The sequence below is a fragment of the Hyla sarda genome, chromosome 5 (assembly GCF_029499605.1).
Source record: "Hyla sarda isolate aHylSar1 chromosome 5, aHylSar1.hap1, whole genome shotgun sequence".
NCBI classification, from domain to species: Eukaryota; Metazoa; Chordata; class Amphibia; order Anura; family Hylidae; genus Hyla; species Hyla sarda.
This window is the reverse complement of record NC_079193.1, coordinates 304,018,856-304,037,004: the sequence shown is the minus strand read 5'-3', so window position 1 is coordinate 304,037,004 and position 18,149 is coordinate 304,018,856. Positions and strand designations below refer to the sequence as shown.

Below are 18,149 nucleotides of genomic sequence, written 5' to 3'. Positions count from 1 at the left end.
TAAATTTAACTTTTAAAATTTTAATATATCTAAAATCTTCAATTTAACATTTCAAAAATATCTTTCATCTTCTCTATTGTGAGGCCCCATGGTCTTGTCAGGCTGTTGCCACCTCCAGACTGGGTCATTCTGCCACTATATGGCCTCCTTGTGTTGCTGCCAATTCCAGGCTGTGTCATTCTGCCAGATTATGGTCTCCTCATGCTGCTGCCACCTCTAGGCTTTGTCATTGTGCTGCCATGCGACTCCTTTCTAGATTGGGTTTTGTGATCATACAGTATTTGTTCAAAGCAATCACTGGGACATTAAACTTGGAAATCTAATATAAATCTTAATTTTAAATAAAAAAAATCAATGTAATCTTTTCAAGACTGAGGCCCTATGGTTGTCTACATGATATAGTCAGGGGGGCGCTGAGAGGCAGGGGCTGGAACAGGTGGTATCTCGCCTGGCAGTGCACCACCAGCTCGATGCTCACCAGAATGGGTACTCCAAAAATTTAAATAAATTCAAATTAAATTAAATTAAAATTACATAAAAAATCTCTTTATTCTCTTCAATTTTGACACCATTTGCAGCAGTGATTCTAATAACAATGTCTGTAATCTGCATGTCATACTGAATAATAGTATTATTTCGCTAACACAGCACTCTCCCTATGCGTATTATTAGAAGGCAAAGTGCTCTACACCACTATTGAGGCTCTCTGTAAGCCAGAAATAGCTGTTTTTAATAGCTATTCACCGCGAATACATTTGGTCCGAAACTATTTTTTTCAGAAAATTCAACGAATCGGACGAATCAAATTTTTCAAAAGTTCGCTCATCTCTAGTTTTGACATAAACGGTAAAAAAAATACCCACATGTGACCCCATTTTGGAAACTGCACCCATCAAGGAATGTAACTAGGGGTACAGTGAGCATTTACACCCCACAGGTGTCTGACAGATTTTTGGAACAGTGGTCCGTGAAAATATAAAATGTAATTTTTCATTTGCACAGCCCACGCTTCCAAAAATCTGTCAAACACCAGTGGGGTGTAAATGCTCACTGCACCCCTTATTACATTCCGTGAGGGGTGTAATTTCCAAAATTGGGTCAAATGTTGGGGGTTCACTGTTCTGACATCATGGGGGCCTTGTAAACGCATATGGCCCCCGACTTGAATTCCAGCCAAATTCTCTCTCCAAAAGTCCAAAATAGTGTGCCATGTGGGGTGTTTTTTGCTGTTCTGCCACCATGGGGGCTTCCTAAACATGCCCCTAAAAACCATTTCAGCAAAATTCTCTCTCCAAAAGCCACATTTTCTTCATCTATTCTGAGTATTGTAGTGCACCGGCAGAGCACTTTACGTCCACATATGAGGTTTTTTCATATTTAGAATAGATGGGGTTTTAAAATATGGGGGGCTTTTTCTCTTATTACCCCTTGCGAAAATTAAAATGTTGGCGTAACATCAGCATTTTAGTGAAAAAAAATAAAATTTTTCATTTTCACGTCCAACTTCAACGAAAATTCATCAAACACCTGTGGGGCGTTAGGGCCTTCAAATCCACTTCAAACTGAACTGGCCCCTGAAAAATTAAGATTTTGAATGGTAAGGGGAGGGTTAGGATGGATATTTATTTATTTTTTTAACCCCTTAAGGATTCAGAGTTTTTCAGTTTTTGTATTTACGTTTTTTCCTCCTTACCTTTCCACGGCGAAATGGAAAAAAAAATCATTGTGCGACAAAATTTAAGAAAAAACGCCATTTTGTAACTTTTTGGGGCTTCTGTTTCTACGCAGTGCATTTTTTTGTAAAAATGACACCTTATCTTTATTCTTTAGGTCTATATGGTTAAAATGATACTTATATAGGTTTGATTTTGTCGTACTCCTGGAAAAAATCATAACTACATGCAGGAAAATTTATACGTTTAAAATGCCCTCTTCTGACCCCTATAACTTTATTATTTTTCCGCATAAAGGGCAGTTTTGTGCCGTGATCTGAAGTTTTTATCGGTACCATTTTTGTTTTCATCAGAATTTTTGATCGTTTTTATTCATTTTTTAATGGTATAAAAAGTCACCAAAATATGCTATTTTGGACTTTGGAATTTTTTATGTGTACGCCATTGACTGTGCAGTTTAATTAATTATATATTTTTATAATTCGGACATTTACACACCCGGCGATATATATGTTTATTTTTATTTTTATTTACACTGGTTTTTTTTTATGAGAAAAGGGGGGTGATTCAAACTTTTATTAGGGAAGGAGTTAAATCACATTTATTAACACTTTTTTTTCACTTTTTTTTTTTTTTTGCAGTGTTATAGCTACCATAGGGGGCTGTAACACTGCACACACTGATCTTTTACACTGATCACTGGCATGTATTAGCATGCCATTGATCAATGTTATCGGCGCTTGACTGCTCCTGCCTGGATCTCAGGCATGGAGCAGTCATTCGCCGATCGGACACCAAGGAGGCAGGTAGGGATCCTTCCGGTGTCCTGTAAGCTGTTCGGGTTGCCACAAACAGCCCGTCTGAGCTGCCGGGATACTTTCAATTTCACTTCAGATGTGGCGGTCAACTTTGACCGCCGGATCTGAAGGGTTAATACAGGGCATCACCGCAATCGGTGATGTCCTGTATTCGCTGCGGATCCTGGCCGTTGATGGCCGCTGGGACCAACCAGATATGATGTGGGGTCATCGCGTGACCCCACATTATATCGCTGGAGCCGGCGCAGGACATAGATATGCGTTCTGCGTCATTAAGGACATGTGGCAAGTTATGTTTGCATGTATATTTGTAGAAGTCAATAAAAATATATTAAAAAAAAATATTTTTTCGAGGAAATTTGGAAAATTGCTGCTAAATTTTGAAGCCCTCTAATGTCTTCAAAAAGTAACAACATATCAACTTTAAGATGCCAACATAAAGTAGCCATATTGTACTGTATATATGTGAATGTAATTTATTTAGCATGTCCATTTTCCGTACAAGCAGAGAGTTTCAAAGTTAGAAACATTTTCAAAATTTTCATGAAATCTTGGAGTTTTTCACCAAGAAATGATGCAAGTATCGCCAAAAATTTTGCACTATATTAAAGTAGAATATGTCACGAAAAAACTGTCTCTGAATCAAATTCAGAGGTAAAAGCATCCCAGAGTTATTAATGCATAAAGTGAAGGTGGTCAGATTTGCAAAAAAAAATGGCTGTGTCGTTAAAGGGGTACTCCGCCCTTAGACATCTTATCCCCTATCCAAAGGATAGGGGATAAGATGTCAGATTGCTGGGGTCCTGCTGCTGGGGAGCCCTGGGATCGCCGCTCTGTGCGTAATGACGGGCGATACAGGGGACGGAGCAGTGTGATGTCATGGCTCCGCCCCTCGTGACATCACGGTCCGCCCCCTTAATGCAAGTTTATGACAGTGGGCGTGATGGCAGTCACGCCCCCTCCCATAGACTTGTATTGAGGGGGCGGGCTGTGATGTCACGATGCTCCAGCCCCTGTATTGCCCGTCATTACGAGCAGAGCGAACTCCGCGGTGCCGCAGCGGGGATCCCGGGGCTCCCCAGCAGCTGGACCCTGGCAATCTGACATCTTATCCCCTATCCTTTGGATAGGGGATAAGATGTCTAGGGGCGGAGTACCCCTTTAAGGTTAAAATGGGCTGTGTCCTTAAGGGGTTAAGGTATATGAGTTGTAAATGAAAGTATAACATTTCGTTTTTCAAGATTATGTATTGGTCACTATAACAGAACAGATTTGTACATAAACTCCCATGTATTTTGGAAAGTAACAGATGTTCTTGTTTGCTCCACATTTGTTAATATGTACAGACTAGAGCATACTTCTTGTGCATTCCCCTTTCGTCATGCTTTAGTAAAAATGCTATTTGTAGAGTTTTGTAAAAGGGCCATGCATGTAAATTTAGGTCAGCCTACCCCAACACAAGTTAAACAAACTCACTTCTATAGAGATTGTTTTGATCCAATGGGAAATCTGTTCCATGTGTCTCTGGATTTATCACAAGAGCTCTAAGATTATTTCTGGCACTCAGTCCTTATCACTATAAGTGTAGTGTTTCTCAAAAACAGAATTTTACACATGGATCGAATAGAAAATGCAGTTGCTGTAATTTTTCTAGAATTTTTCTAGAATATTCTATTCCTGTATATTTATTTATTTTATATATTGCATATTGTTGAGCTGGAAGAACTAGCATAACATTTGATGTAAGATACATAGCATAACATTTGATGTAAGATACATTGGTTATAGAACACTGGGTTCGAAATAGTTCACATGGGCCTGGTGCAAAATGGCAGTAAAAGTGCCAGATTTTGTTCTTATACGCCTTCCTTAGCTCCTTCCTTAACTCCTTCCTTTGAAGTCCCGCACTTATATACCATTGACTAAACTCTGATTGGATACTTAACAAGTCCTTAAATGTATAGATCTATTTAGGTTGATATTGTAATGTAGTTACAGTACAGATATGGTCTAAAGATGTTTCTCCCTAGCTAGTGACTAACTATAGAATATAGCTTACACAAGATATGTATTTGGAACACTACACGTGACTATATGTCAGCCATCTTGTCTTTTACTGACCTTCAATATACTAACTCATTAGTTCTCAAATCAATGATTTCATATGGTCCATATATTACAATGTATATTGTATATTAACCCCTTACCGCAAATGGACGTTCATAAACGTCCTAAGTGCGGTCCCTGTCTATAACGCGGGGTCCCGGCGGGACCCCGCGTCATAGCGGAATGGTCCCGGCGCCTATTCACAGCCGGAACCCATATTTTCTTATATCTCTGTATTGTACTTTTCCTCTGTAATTTTACTATAAATACATGACTAAATAGTCAGCTAGGTGTTACTAGTTGAGGAAGGGTCCTTACACTGTCTGAGTCTATCCAATCAGGACTGGCAATGACAAATTATCTAGGGACACTCTACAACTATTCGGGGGAGTGTCCTGACACTGTCTCAGACTATCCAATCATATAGTGACAGATTATCCAACTCATAACATTCAGTTGTCTATTTAGACATATTATTTTTTTGGGTTAGGATTGTCCCTAACTTGTTATTTTATGGAATACAAGGATTAATTAAAGCAGACGGGTCAGGTCATGTTTCCTCTTTTGGATATGTGTTATTGGCTTGTTTCTAGAAGAAGTCTTGGCCAGACTTTTCTTCACTCAGATTACAATTCTTCCTCATGCCCCATACCTCTGCTTTAATAATAGTCTCAACAGCTATTGCAATATCCGATGAGGTCAGCAATTTTTACTACTAGATGGCCTTTTGCAGACGTAATGGCCCACATTTACTAACAGAATTCTGACTCTTTTTGTCGGGTTGCGCGCCTTAATTCTGTGTAAATTCTGAATGTGCAACAGAAAAAAACCCGACAGAATCAGAAACACTCAGAGTGAAAAAAAAACTACAAAATTGGTGGGGTTTTTGGGAAAAGTGGCGTGTTCCATACATTTCATCCCAAATCACTCGTCTTTTCTGAAAACCACTCTGAAAATCATGTGAATTTTCTGGTAAGAAAACCCTACGTGTAACGTTTCCGAAAGCGGAGTAAATTAGTAAATACCATAGAAAAAAGGTTGGAACAGCAAAAAGTTTGGGGATCACAAAGGCCTGCTGGACCAGTTGGTGGGGCTGTGTTGTTGGGTCTGGCAGGATCTTCTCCATTCATAGGGTCCATAGGCACAAATACATTTGATGAGGCTTCCAGGTATCTTAAGCTAGCCCAATTAAGACAAAGTAAAAATATGTATTTACATGCCAGAGGTAGATAGCTAACAGAGTAACTCCAAACAGAAGTCAATGATACACTATTGAGTGCTGACCTGCCCAATGTCCCTTTTTCTCCAAACCCAAATTATTTTAAATAAATAAAATTAAAAAAAACTTAAATAAAAAGATGTTTCCATTCCTGTAGCTGCCAGGCCGTTCCCCATTATAGTTTTTGTATTTTTTATGACCCACACAATTATTTTTAGAATTCCCCAAACCAACTGTTACGCCGAGCGCTCCGGGTCCCCGCTCCTCCCCGGAGCGCTCGCTTCACTCCCTCCGCTGCAGCGCTCCGGTCACGTCCTCTGACCCGGGGCGCTGCGATCCCGCTGCCAGCCGGGATGCGATTCGCGATGCGGGTAGCGCCCGCTCGCGATGCGCACCCCGGCTCCCCTACCTGACTCGCTCCCCGTCTGTTCTGTCCCGGCGCGCGCGGCCCCGCTCCCTAGGGCGCGCGCGCGCCGGGTCTCTGCGATTTAAAGGGCCACTGCGCCGCTGATTGGCGCAGTGGTTCCAATTAGGGTTATCACCTGTGCACTTCCCTATATTACCTCACTTCCCTTGCACTCCCTTGCCGGATCTTGTTGCCTTAGTGCCAGTGAAAGCGTTCCTTGTGTGTTCCTTGCCTGTGTTTCCAGACCTTCTGCCGTTGCCCCTGACTACGATCCTTGCTGCCTGCCCCGACCTTCTGCTACGTCCGACCTTGCTTTTGCCTACTCCCTTGTACCGCGCCTATCTTCAGCAGCCAGAGAGGTGAGCCGTTGCTAGTGGATACGACCTGGTCACTACCGCCGCAGCAAGACCATCCCGCTTTGCGGCGGGCTCTGGTGAAAACCAGTAGTGGCTTAGAACCGGTCCACTAGCACGGTCCACGCCAATCCCTCTCTGGCACAGAGGATCCACTACCTGCCAGCCGGCATCGTGACAGTAGATCCGGCCATGGATCCCGCTGAAGTTCCTCTGCCAGTTGTCGCTGACCTCACCACGGTGGTCGCCCAGCAGTCACAACAGATAGCGCATCAAGGCCAACAGCTGTCTCAACTGACCGTTATGCTACAACAGTTACTACCACAGCTTCAGCAGTCATCTCCGCCGCCAGCTCCTGCACCTCCTCCGCAGCGAGTGGCCGCTCCTGGGCTACGCCTATCCTTGCCGGATAAATTTGATGGGGACTCTAAGTTTTGCCGTGGCTTTCTTTCCCAGTGTTCCCTGCATCTGGAGATGATGTCGGACCTGTTTCCCACTGAAAGGTCTAAAGTGGCTTTCGTAGTCAGCCTTCTGTCCGGAAAAGCCCTGTCATGGGCCACACCGCTCTGGGACCGCAATGACCCCGTCACTGCCTCTGTACACTCCTTCTTCTCGGAAATCCGAAGTGTCTTTGAGGAACCTGCCCGAGCCTCTTCTGCTGAGACTGCCCTGTTGAACCTGGTCCAGGGTAATTCTTCCGTTGGCGAGTATGCCGTACAATTCCGTACTCTTGCTTCAGAATTGTCCTGGAATAATGAGGCCCTCTGCGCGACCTTCAAAAAAGGCCTATCCAGCAACATTAAAGATGTTCTGGCCGCACGAGAAATTCCTGCTAATCTACATGAACTTATTCACCTAGCCACTCGCATTGACATGCGTTTTTCCGAAAGGCGTCAGGAACTCCGCCAAGATATGGACTCTGTTCGCACGAGGCGTTTCTCCTCCTCGGCTCCTCTCTCCTCTGGTCCCCTGCAATCTGTTCTTGTGCCTTCCGCCATGGAGGCTATGCAGGTCGACCGGTCTCGCCTGACACCTCAAGAGAGGACACGACGCCGTATGGAGAACCTCTGCCTGTACTGTGCTAGTACCGAACACTTCCTGAGGGATTGTCCTATCCGTCCTCCCCGCCTGGAAAGACGTACGCTGACTCCGCACAAAGGTGAGACAGTCCTTGATGTCTACTCTGCTTCTCCACGTCTTACAGTGCCTGTGCGGATGTCTGCCTCTGCCTTCTCCTTCCCTGCTGTGGCCTTCTTGGACTCTGGATCTGCAGGAAATTTTATTTTGGCCTCTTTCGTCAACAGGTTCAACATCCCGGTGACCAGTCTCGCCAGACCCCTCTACATCAATTGTGTAAATAATGAAAGATTGGACTGTACCATACGTTTCCGCACGGAGCCCCTTCTTATGAGCATCGGATCTCATCATGAGAGGATTGAACTTTTGGTCCTCCCCAATTGCACCTCAGAAATTCTCCTTGGACTTCCCTGGCTTCAACTTCATTCCCCAACCCTGGATTGGTCCACTGGGGAGATCAAGAGTTGGGGGCCCTCTTGTTCCAAGAACTGTCTAAAACCGGTTCCCAGTAACCCTTGCCGTAACTCTGTGGTTCCTCCAGTAACCGGTCTCCCTAAGGCCTATATGGACTTCGCGGATGTTTTCTGCAAAAAACAAGCTGAGACTCTACCTCCTCACAGGCCTTATGATTGCCCTATCGACCTCCTCCCGGGTACTACTCCACCCCGGGGCAGAATTTATCCTCTCTCTGCCCCAGAGACTCTTGCCATGTCCGAATACGTCCAGGAGAATCTAAAAAAGGGCTTTATCCGTAAATCCTCCTCTCCTGCCGGAGCCGGATTTTTCTTTGTGTCCAAAAAAGATGGCTCCCTACGTCCTTGCATTGACTACCGCGGTCTTAATAAAATCACGGTTAAGAACCGCTACCCCTTACCCCTCATCTCTGAACTCTTTGATCGCCTCCAAGGTGCCCACATCTTCACTAAATTGGACTTAAGAGGCGCCTATAACCTCATCCGCATCAGAGAGGGGGACGAGTGGAAAACGGCATTTAACACCAGAGATGGACACTTTGAGTATCTGGTCATGCCCTTTGGACTGTGCAATGCCCCTGCCGTCTTCCAAGACTTTGTCAATGAAATTTTTCGTGATCTGTTATACTCCTGTGTTGTTGTATATCTGGACGATATCCTAATTTTTTCTGCCAATCTAGAAGAACACCGCCAGCATGTCCGTATGGTTCTTCAGAGACTTCGTGACAACCAACTCTATGCCAAAATTGAGAAATGTCTGTTTGAATGCCAATCTCTTCCTTTTCTAGGATATTTGGTCTCTGGCCAGGGACTACAGATGGATCCAGACAAACTCTCTGCCGTCTTAGATTGGCCACGCCCCTCCGGACTCCGTGCTATCCAACGCTTTTTGGGGTTCGCCAATTATTACAGGCAATTTATTCCACATTTTTCTACCATTGTGGCTCCTATCGTGGCTTTAACCAAAAAAAATGCTGATCCCAAGTCCTGGCCTCCTCAAGCAGAAGACTCCTTTAAACGACTCAAGTCTGCCTTTTCTTCGGCTCCCGTGCTCTCCAGACCTGACCCTTCCAAACCCTTCCTATTGGAGGTTGATGCCTCCTCAGTGGGAGCTGGAGCTGTTCTTCTACAAAAAAATTCTTCCGGGCATGCTGTCACTTGTGGTTTTTTCTCTAGGACCTTCTCTCCAGCGGAGAGGAACTACTCCATCGGGGATCGAGAGCTTCTAGCCATTAAATTAGCACTTGAGGAATGGAGGCATCTGCTGGAGGGATCAAGATTTCCTGTTATTATCTACACCGACCACAAGAACCTCTCCTACCTCCAGTCTGCCCAACGGCTGAATCCTCGCCAGGCCCGGTGGTCTCTGTTCTTTGCCCGATTTAATTTTGAGATTCACTTTCGTCCTGCCGATAAGAACATTAGGGCCGATGCTCTCTCTCGTTCCTCGGATGCCTCAGAAGTTGATCTCCCTCCGCAACACATCATTCCACCTGACTGCCTGATCTCCACTTCTCCTGCCTCCATCAGGCAGACTCCTCCAGGAAAGACCTTTGTTTCTCCACGCCAACGCCTCGGAATCCTCAAATGGGGTCACTCCTCCCATCTCGCAGGTCATGCGGGCATCAAGAAATCTGTGCAACTCATCTCCCGCTTCTATTGGTGGCCGACTCTGGAGACGGATGTTGGGGACTTTGTGCGAGCCTGCACTATCTGTGCCCGGGATAAGACTCCTCGCCAGAAGCCCGCTGGTTTTCTTCATCCTCTGCCTGTCCCCGAACAGCCTTGGTCTCTGATTGGTATGGATTTTATTACTGATTTACCCCCTTCCCGTGGCAACACCGTTATTTGGGTGGTCGTTGATCGATTCTCCAAAATGGCACATTTCATCCCTCTTCCTGGTCTTCCTTCTGCGCCTCAGTTGGCTAAACAATTTTTTGTACACATTTTTCGTCTTCACGGGTTGCCTACGCAGATTGTCTCGGATAGAGGGGTCCAATTCGTGTCTAAATTCTGGAGGGCTCTCTGTAAACAACTCAAGATTAAATTAAATTTTTCCTCTGCATATCATCCCCAGTCCAATGGACAAGTAGAAAGAATTAACCAGATCCTGGGTGATTATTTGCGACATTTTGTTTCCTCCCGCCAGGATGACTGGGCAGATCTCCTTCCATGGGCCGAATTCTCGTATAACTTCAGGGTCTCTGAATCTTCCTCCAAATCCCCATTTTTCGTGGTGTACGGCCGTCACCCTCTTCCCCCCCTCCCTACCCCCTTGCCCTCTGGTCTGCCCGCTGTGGATGAAATTTCTCGTGACCTTTCCATTATATGGAGAGAGACCCAAAATTCTCTCTTACAGGCTTCTTCACGCATGAAGAGGTTCGCGGATAAGAAAAGAAGAGCTCCCCCCGTTTTTTCCCCTGGAGACAAGGTATGGCTCTCCGCTAAATATGTCCGCTTCCGTGTCCCTAGCTACAAGTTGGGACCACGCTATCTTGGTCCTTTCAAAATTTTGTGTCAAATTAATCCTGTCTCTTATAAACTTCTTCTTCCTCCTTCTCTTCGTATCCCTAATGCCTTTCACGTCTCTCTTCTCAAACCACTCATCCTCAACCGTTTTTCTCCCAAATCTGTTCCTCCCACTCCTGTTTCCGGCTCCTCGGACGTCTTCTCGGTCAAGGAAATTTTGGCTGCCAAAAAGGTCAGAGGGAAAAATTTTTTTTTAGTAGACTGGGAGGGTTGTGGTCCTGAAGAGAGATCCTGGGAACCTGAGGACAACATCCTTGACAAAAGTCTGCTCCTCAGGTTCTCAGGCTCCAAGAAGAGGGGGAGACCCAAGGGGGGGGGTACTGTTACGCCGAGCGCTCCGGGTCCCCGCTCCTCCCCGGAGCGCTCGCTTCACTCCCTCCGCTGCAGCGCTCCGGTCACGTCCTCTGACCCGGGGCGCTGCGATCCCGCTGCCAGCCGGGATGCGATTCGCGATGCGGGTAGCGCCCGCTCGCGATGCGCACCCCGGCTCCCCTACCTGACTCGCTCCCCGTCTGTTCTGTCCCGGCGCGCGCGGCCCCGCTCCCTAGGGCGCGCGCGCGCCGGGTCTCTGCGATTTAAAGGGCCACTGCGCCGCTGATTGGCGCAGTGGTTCCAATTAGGGTTATCACCTGTGCACTTCCCTATATTACCTCACTTCCCTTGCACTCCCTTGCCGGATCTTGTTGCCTTAGTGCCAGTGAAAGCGTTCCTTGTGTGTTCCTTGCCTGTGTTTCCAGACCTTCTGCCGTTGCCCCTGACTACGATCCTTGCTGCCTGCCCCGACCTTCTGCTACGTCCGACCTTGCTTTTGCCTACTCCCTTGTACCGCGCCTATCTTCAGCAGCCAGAGAGGTGAGCCGTTGCTAGTGGATACGACCTGGTCACTACCGCCGCAGCAAGACCATCCCGCTTTGCGGCGGGCTCTGGTGAAAACCAGTAGTGGCTTAGAACCGGTCCACTAGCACGGTCCACGCCAATCCCTCTCTGGCACAGAGGATCCACTACCTGCCAGCCGGCATCGTGACACCAACCATGCTAACACGATAGTCATAGCTGTTTTACAGGCTCATTCCTTTTTACTAACATAAATGCATTTAATACTGCTTGGGCTTTTTTTAGTCACAATAAAATCCAGTATAATAAAAAAATTTGCTACATCTCTAAATAAAAGATTGGTCTTCTTTATCCCGTTATATAATATTGCCACAATGTACAACAATGTATTGTTGAAGACAGCCCTCTTTTAAATTCCAACATAAATTTACTTAAGTCTAATGGTTTGGCAGCTTCTAAATCATGGATATTTTTGAATTCCCAAACTGGGATTGTTGTTGTATTTGCCAGTATCTCATTGTTTAACATCATATGCTATCAGTTACGGTATTGACTACTTTTATAGACTAAATACCACCAGAATGTTTACCCAGACCTCAGAGGTTTGTGGCACAGACAACAAAGACACCTACTGTGGGAAATGCAAAGTTTAAATAGTGACAGAAAAGGAAGTAGAAATAAAAATAGTAACCTCCAACTCTTTTCACTGCCTCAATAAAACAAGTCAATTTCCTTTTGATGTTGCAGATATTGAAAAAGACTTGGCACTGATGGCTGAGGCAAGTATGTCACGGAGCCCAACAAACCATCAAGGAGCTGGCACGGTTGTGAGCGACCTTCAAGGAAGTTACCACGCTTCAAATGTGCAAAACACAAAACCACAAGTGCCAAACCAAACAACCAAAAACTTACAGCTTCAGCTTCAAGGGAACAAGTCACCTCCTCTGAGTAACGGCAGAACTAATGGTTCAAATCCACCAAACAGTAGACCGCAAACTCCTAATTCACAGTCGAGTAGACTTCAAACACCTGTGACTCCATTGGCCAGACCAGCAACTCCAAATAGCATGTTGAACCGACCCCTCACTCCAAGTAATCAGGGAAACAAAGAAGGAATCTCTCCCGGACATAAAAGCAGATCTGTAACTGTTAAAAGTCAAGTGGGATGGACTTCTACTACGTTATCGGGAGTTCCTGTTCACGTTCCTGCAGACACTCCAGGAATTCTTTCTCATCGAAACAGTGTTGTAGAGGTCAGCTTTTTAACTTATTAGACATGTTTGTAAGCACTCTCTTCATTTTAGGAGAGTGGTTGCATATTGTATTCTTGAAGGTTTAATAACCTAAAGTCGGTCTTAGGCATTGTTCACATTGTTTTGGCTTTTGTGTTTGGTTCATAGACCCAGAAAATGTATCTGACTATGCACTGAACAGCTATACTATACAGTTGCATACCTCATCTTTGTTACATTACACCATTGTAAAATACCTAGTATATCTTTTTGTGGTGGCCAACTGTATTGGAAAGCTTAGCTAAGTTAGCTAAGCTTGGCTAAGTTTCCACTTTTTGGAAAACTGCCACTGCAGTTTTTGAGCCAAAGTCAGAAGTGGATCCATAAGGGATGAGAAGTGTAAGTCCTGCCATTATATTTCCCATTCCCTTTGAATACACTTCTGGCTTTGGCTCAAAAACTGCAGTAGCAGTTTTCCAAAAACTGCCAGAAAAAAAAAAGTGGAAACTTAGCCTAAGGGTTTCTGTATACAGTCAGCATATAAACCAGACTTGTTTCCTAGCTATGCTTAATTTACAAACATGAATATGATGTAAAATAACCATATTCGATTAGCTGTACAGTTGTTTAATCTTTGTCATATTGTTGGAGGCCCCAAAACATTCTGCCCTCATGATCACTACTTATCTGATACCTTTCAGAAACAGTTAACACTCTGTAAAAAATCCGAGCATTTTTTACTCACTTTTTTTTAGACAAAATTACAATATCATCCGTTATTGTGCCGATTGCTGCAAAAAAATTGGCTGCAAAAAACACTATTTTTTTCTTGATTGTGGAATAGTCAGGCAGTCTTGAAAACCAAAGTAAGTATTTTATTGGTCTCAGATCAGGTCTACAGGAGCAATTTGCACTTGTGGAAATATATCAAAGTGCACAAGCTCAGGCGTTTTTCAGGATCTGTTAACTCAAACACCATATTTTGCTCATTTAAATTTGCTCACTTGTATCCTCTTCAAAAAATATCAATAGTCTAGGAGCAATCTTGCCTATTCCATTGATATAGTGATGCATCATTTTGGCCTAACACTAGGCCTGGTAGAAGGACGATAGAGTGTCCCTTACTTGATTATATTGAGAGCACAACATCTCAGTACACATATAAACACATATGTGCATAGGGTGAGGAGCCATATGGTCCACCCGAAAGAGGGAGTAGGTAACATACTACAAAAGATATCTAAACAGTGCTTGTATGCACATTACATGGTGCTCCGTATTCAGCCATGGAAACAGAGTAGCTGGCGCTCTGCAAATTTTGTTGACAGTCAATACATCTGTATACAGCGAGTGCTGATCTTCATTACAACAGCTTATGGAATATTTGATTGTGGGTGATTCTTACAAAACTGACCAAAAGATATGCACCACTAATGGGATTGGGAAAAGCTGTTCTTTGAGTTTTCTTTCCGTGAATTGCCAAAGGGTGGTTAACATTGCTCTTATTGTGCCTAAGGGTTGTCTGTGTTGAGAGCTTACAGTCTAAACCTTAAATAGCCTATTGGGTGCCAAATCTAACCTCAATGTGAGCCACCCCTGTGATCTTGAGAATGGGGACCCCAGTCTCCTGTTAGAATAGAGCAGCAGGACACGCGTCCATACCACTGCTCCAATCATTCTCTAAGGGAGCTGTGGAAACAGAGTACATTAATCCATTGTTTCCAGCAGATCCCATAAACAATCAATGAAGCGTCAGTGCGCATGTGCTGCTCCATTCTAATAGGGGAATGGAGTCCCTGTTCTTTAGCGGTTGGACCCCACCCCCTTCAATAAGCTAGTTATCTCCTATTTTGTGGATAGGGGATAACTTTTGGAGATGGCACAATCCCTTTAAGGGTATGTTCACATTAAGCAATTGAAGAAGAAGAATTTCAGGCAGGAAATTCAGCAAATCTGTCTGCTTGCCGTTGAATTAGTTTGACCTTTAAAGGGGTACGCGACTGGAAAAAAATGTTTTTTTAAATCAACTGGTGCCAGTTAAACAGATTTGTAAATTACTTTCATTCCAGTACTTACTGCACTATGATCCACAGGAAGTTCTTTTCTTTTTGAATTTCCTGTCTTTCTGATCACAATGCTCTCTGCAGAGAGCAGAGGTGTCAGACAGAAAGGAAATACAAAAAGAAAAGAACTTCCTGTGGATCATACAGCAGCTGATATGTACTGGAAGGATTAAGATTTTTTAATAGAAGTAATTTATAAATCTGTTTTACTTTCTGGAACCATGTTTTTCCAGTGGAGTACCCCTTTAAAGAAGTATTTAATGCTGAATATAAAGAGGAAATCTGAGGCGGGAGAAGTACTACAACCACCAATGGGCTGCCTGTCAATTGTTTGCGAAAATTTGACATCAATTTTGCATCATTTCAATGTCTATTCTGTGCTCAATTGGATAGAATAAATGCAACATGCAAATTTTGCAAATGGTACTTGAAATAAATAATATTCTCATTGTCATGAAGCTGATACAGTAGAAGTAGTAGTAGAAATAAATTTGGAAATTAGACAGAAGATTAAAGCACAATGGACCCTTTAACCTTGGGGTTGCTTTTCAGCCAGGAGGAGATGTCAACACTGATATCATTCACATTTGGTCTGACACATAGAGCTCGGGGCTTTTTTTTATTTGTTTGTAGATACTGAATGATGACCACACTGGCATTTCAGCACAGCTGGATAGCTGCATTTGTCTTATTATAAATGATTGCATTGCTAAAGTATTTCCACCTGGACAACCTGTAAGGCGTGAAACGATGTCTGCCGTCTGTATACTGGGCGACTTATTGGAAATGACAGATCTGGTAGCTATGACTGTTCAGTTTCCAAATGGAAAGACAATGCAGCTAAAGCAAAAAACACTTTAAAGGGGTACTCCGGAGGAAGTTTTCCACATCAACCGGTGCGAGAAAATTATAGAACCTGGTAAATATCTTCTATTTAAAAATCTTAACCCTTCGAGTACTTATCAGCAGCTGTATGCTCCAGAAGAAGTTGGGTAGTTTTTTTTCTGTCTGACCGCAGTGATCTCTGCTGACACCTCTGTCCATGACAGTTCCTAACATAGAAAGAGGTGTCAGCAGAGAGCACTGTGGTCAGACTGGAAAGAACTACACAACTTCCTCTGTAGTATAAAGTACCTGATAAGTACTGGAAGGATTAAGATTTTTAAATAGATGTAATTCACAAATCTGTATAATTTTATAGCACTAGATAATTTAAAACATGTATTTTTCCCCAGTCATATCCATATCTGAATTGTCAAATCTTGTGAAATAACTTAAAGCTACAAGATGAAACGTATCAAATTAGTTTTATAAAACAACCATTTCAAGAGGTTACATAAAATGACTCGGGGGAAAAAAATCAGGTTTATTATATAAAAGAAGGTTATAATAGAGTAACTGTAGATGTTAAAGGGGTATTCCACCCCTATGCATGTTATCCCCTATCCAAAGGATAGGGGATAACACCTCCTTATTGTACACAACTAATTGTAGTAATGTCATTAAAGGGGTACTACACTGCTAGACATGTTATCCCCTATCCAAAGGATCTTTGCCGTGGCACCCCAGTCATCCGGTGCACGGAGCGAACTCCGTGCAGTGCTGGATGACTGGCGAACACAGCCGCCATGCCTCCTCCATTCATGTCTATGGGAGGAGGTGTGATGGCTATTTACTAGTCATCATGCCCCCTCCATTAAACACGAATGGAGGGGGCGTGGCATGACATCATGATCACGGAAGCGCTAGGCTTCTGTGACCGTAACGCCACAGTGATGGCCCAGAGATCATGGAGGTCCCTGCTCCGGCACTGTGGCGTTACGGTCACAGAAGCCTAGTGCTTCTGTGATTGTGATGTCATGCCACACCCCCTCCATTTATGTCTATCGGAGGAGGCGTGATGGCTAGTACACCACCATCACGCCTCCTCCCATAGACATGAATGGAGGGAGCGTGGTGGCTGTGTTCGCCAGTCATCTGGCACAGAGCGGAGTTCACTCCATGGACCAGATTACTGGGGTGCCATGGCAAAGATCCTTTGGATAGGGGATAACATGTCTAGCAGTGTATAACCCCTTTAATGACATTACTTCAATTAGTTGTGTACAATAGACTACTGCTTTGAGAGATATTAGAGTAGACCAGTGTTTCCCAATCAGGGTACCTCCAGCAGTTGCAAAACTGCAACCCCCAGCATGCCTGGACAGCCCGGACCTGGTGCAGACAAATGATATTGGCAATTACTTCACCGGTTGAGTGGGCAGGTTTTGTGGTGACGGGACAACACACGAAATGGAGACCAGTGGAAGACCAGGAATGTCTGCATGATAATTGCAGGGAACCAGAAGGGGTGTGTATATTATGTTTATATTTAAATACAACCCCAACCCCGGAGCACATGCTTTTGCCCTGACAACCCCTTTAAGACCTTTACCACTTTGGAATACTGCCTCAGAATTTCATAAACAGTTGTTTAAGGGCCTACATGCCTTTCTCAAAACATTTCAATATTTCATGCTATCTGTACTAGATTGCTTGAGAAAAGTCCTGTGGTTTATTTCCATTGCTATTTTTGGTAATCAGAGAACACAACCTTTTCATGTAACTTGAGGACCATTCATAGCCACCTCATATGGTTTTGTTTTTTCCCTTCCTTTAAACCAGTATTAAATGAAGACTTAAGTATGACATTTTTTTCAATCTTTCCTCCAGTGGTTGTAGCTTATCTGAACTTAAAGGGGTACTCCGGTGGAAAACTTTTTTTTTTTTAAATGAACTGGTGCCAGAAAGTTAAACAGATTTGTAAATTACTTCTATTAAAAAATCTTAATCCTTTCAGTACTTTTTAGCAGCTGTTTGCTACAGAGGAAATTCTTTATTTTTTATTTTTTTTATTTCTTTTTTGTGTTGTCCACAGTGCTCTCTGCTGACACCTGATGCCTGTATCAGGAACTGTCCAAAAAAATCCCCATAGCAAACACCTATACTACTCTGGACAGTTCCTGAAACGGACAGAGGTGTCAGCAGAGAGCACTGTGGAAAGCACAAAAAAGAAATAAAAAAAAGTAAAGCATTTCATCTGTAGCATACAGCTGCTAAATAGTACCAAAAGGATTAAGATTTATTAATAGAAGTAATTTACAAATCTGTTTAACTTTCTGTCAACAGTTCATAAAAAAAAAAAAAAAAAGTTTTCCACCGGAGTACCCCTTTAAGCATGAACTGTGTGCACCTGACAACCTGACTCCTATGTAGTTAGAGAATATGTGATAACCTTCTTACTTGAGTTTCCCTTTAAATTTATAGATGATTTTATATATATATATATATATATATATATATATATATTTTATTTTTTTTTTTTAT

At 43.6% G+C, this 18,149-nt stretch overlaps 1 protein-coding gene across 3 annotated transcripts in view; it reads left to right on the top strand.

The window, feature by feature from the left end:
* Nucleotides 1-18,149, top strand: part of C5H8orf34 (chromosome 5 C8orf34 homolog) — a 355,582-nt gene that overhangs the window by 293,384 nt on the left and 44,049 nt on the right. For all 3 annotated transcript variants that reach the window (XM_056522121.1, XM_056522120.1, XM_056522122.1), the window contains exon 12: nt 12,236-12,741. In XM_056522121.1, the coding sequence (XP_056378096.1) occupies nt 12,236-12,741 (506 nt within the window). The remainder of the gene's footprint in view (nt 1-12,235; nt 12,742-18,149) is intronic.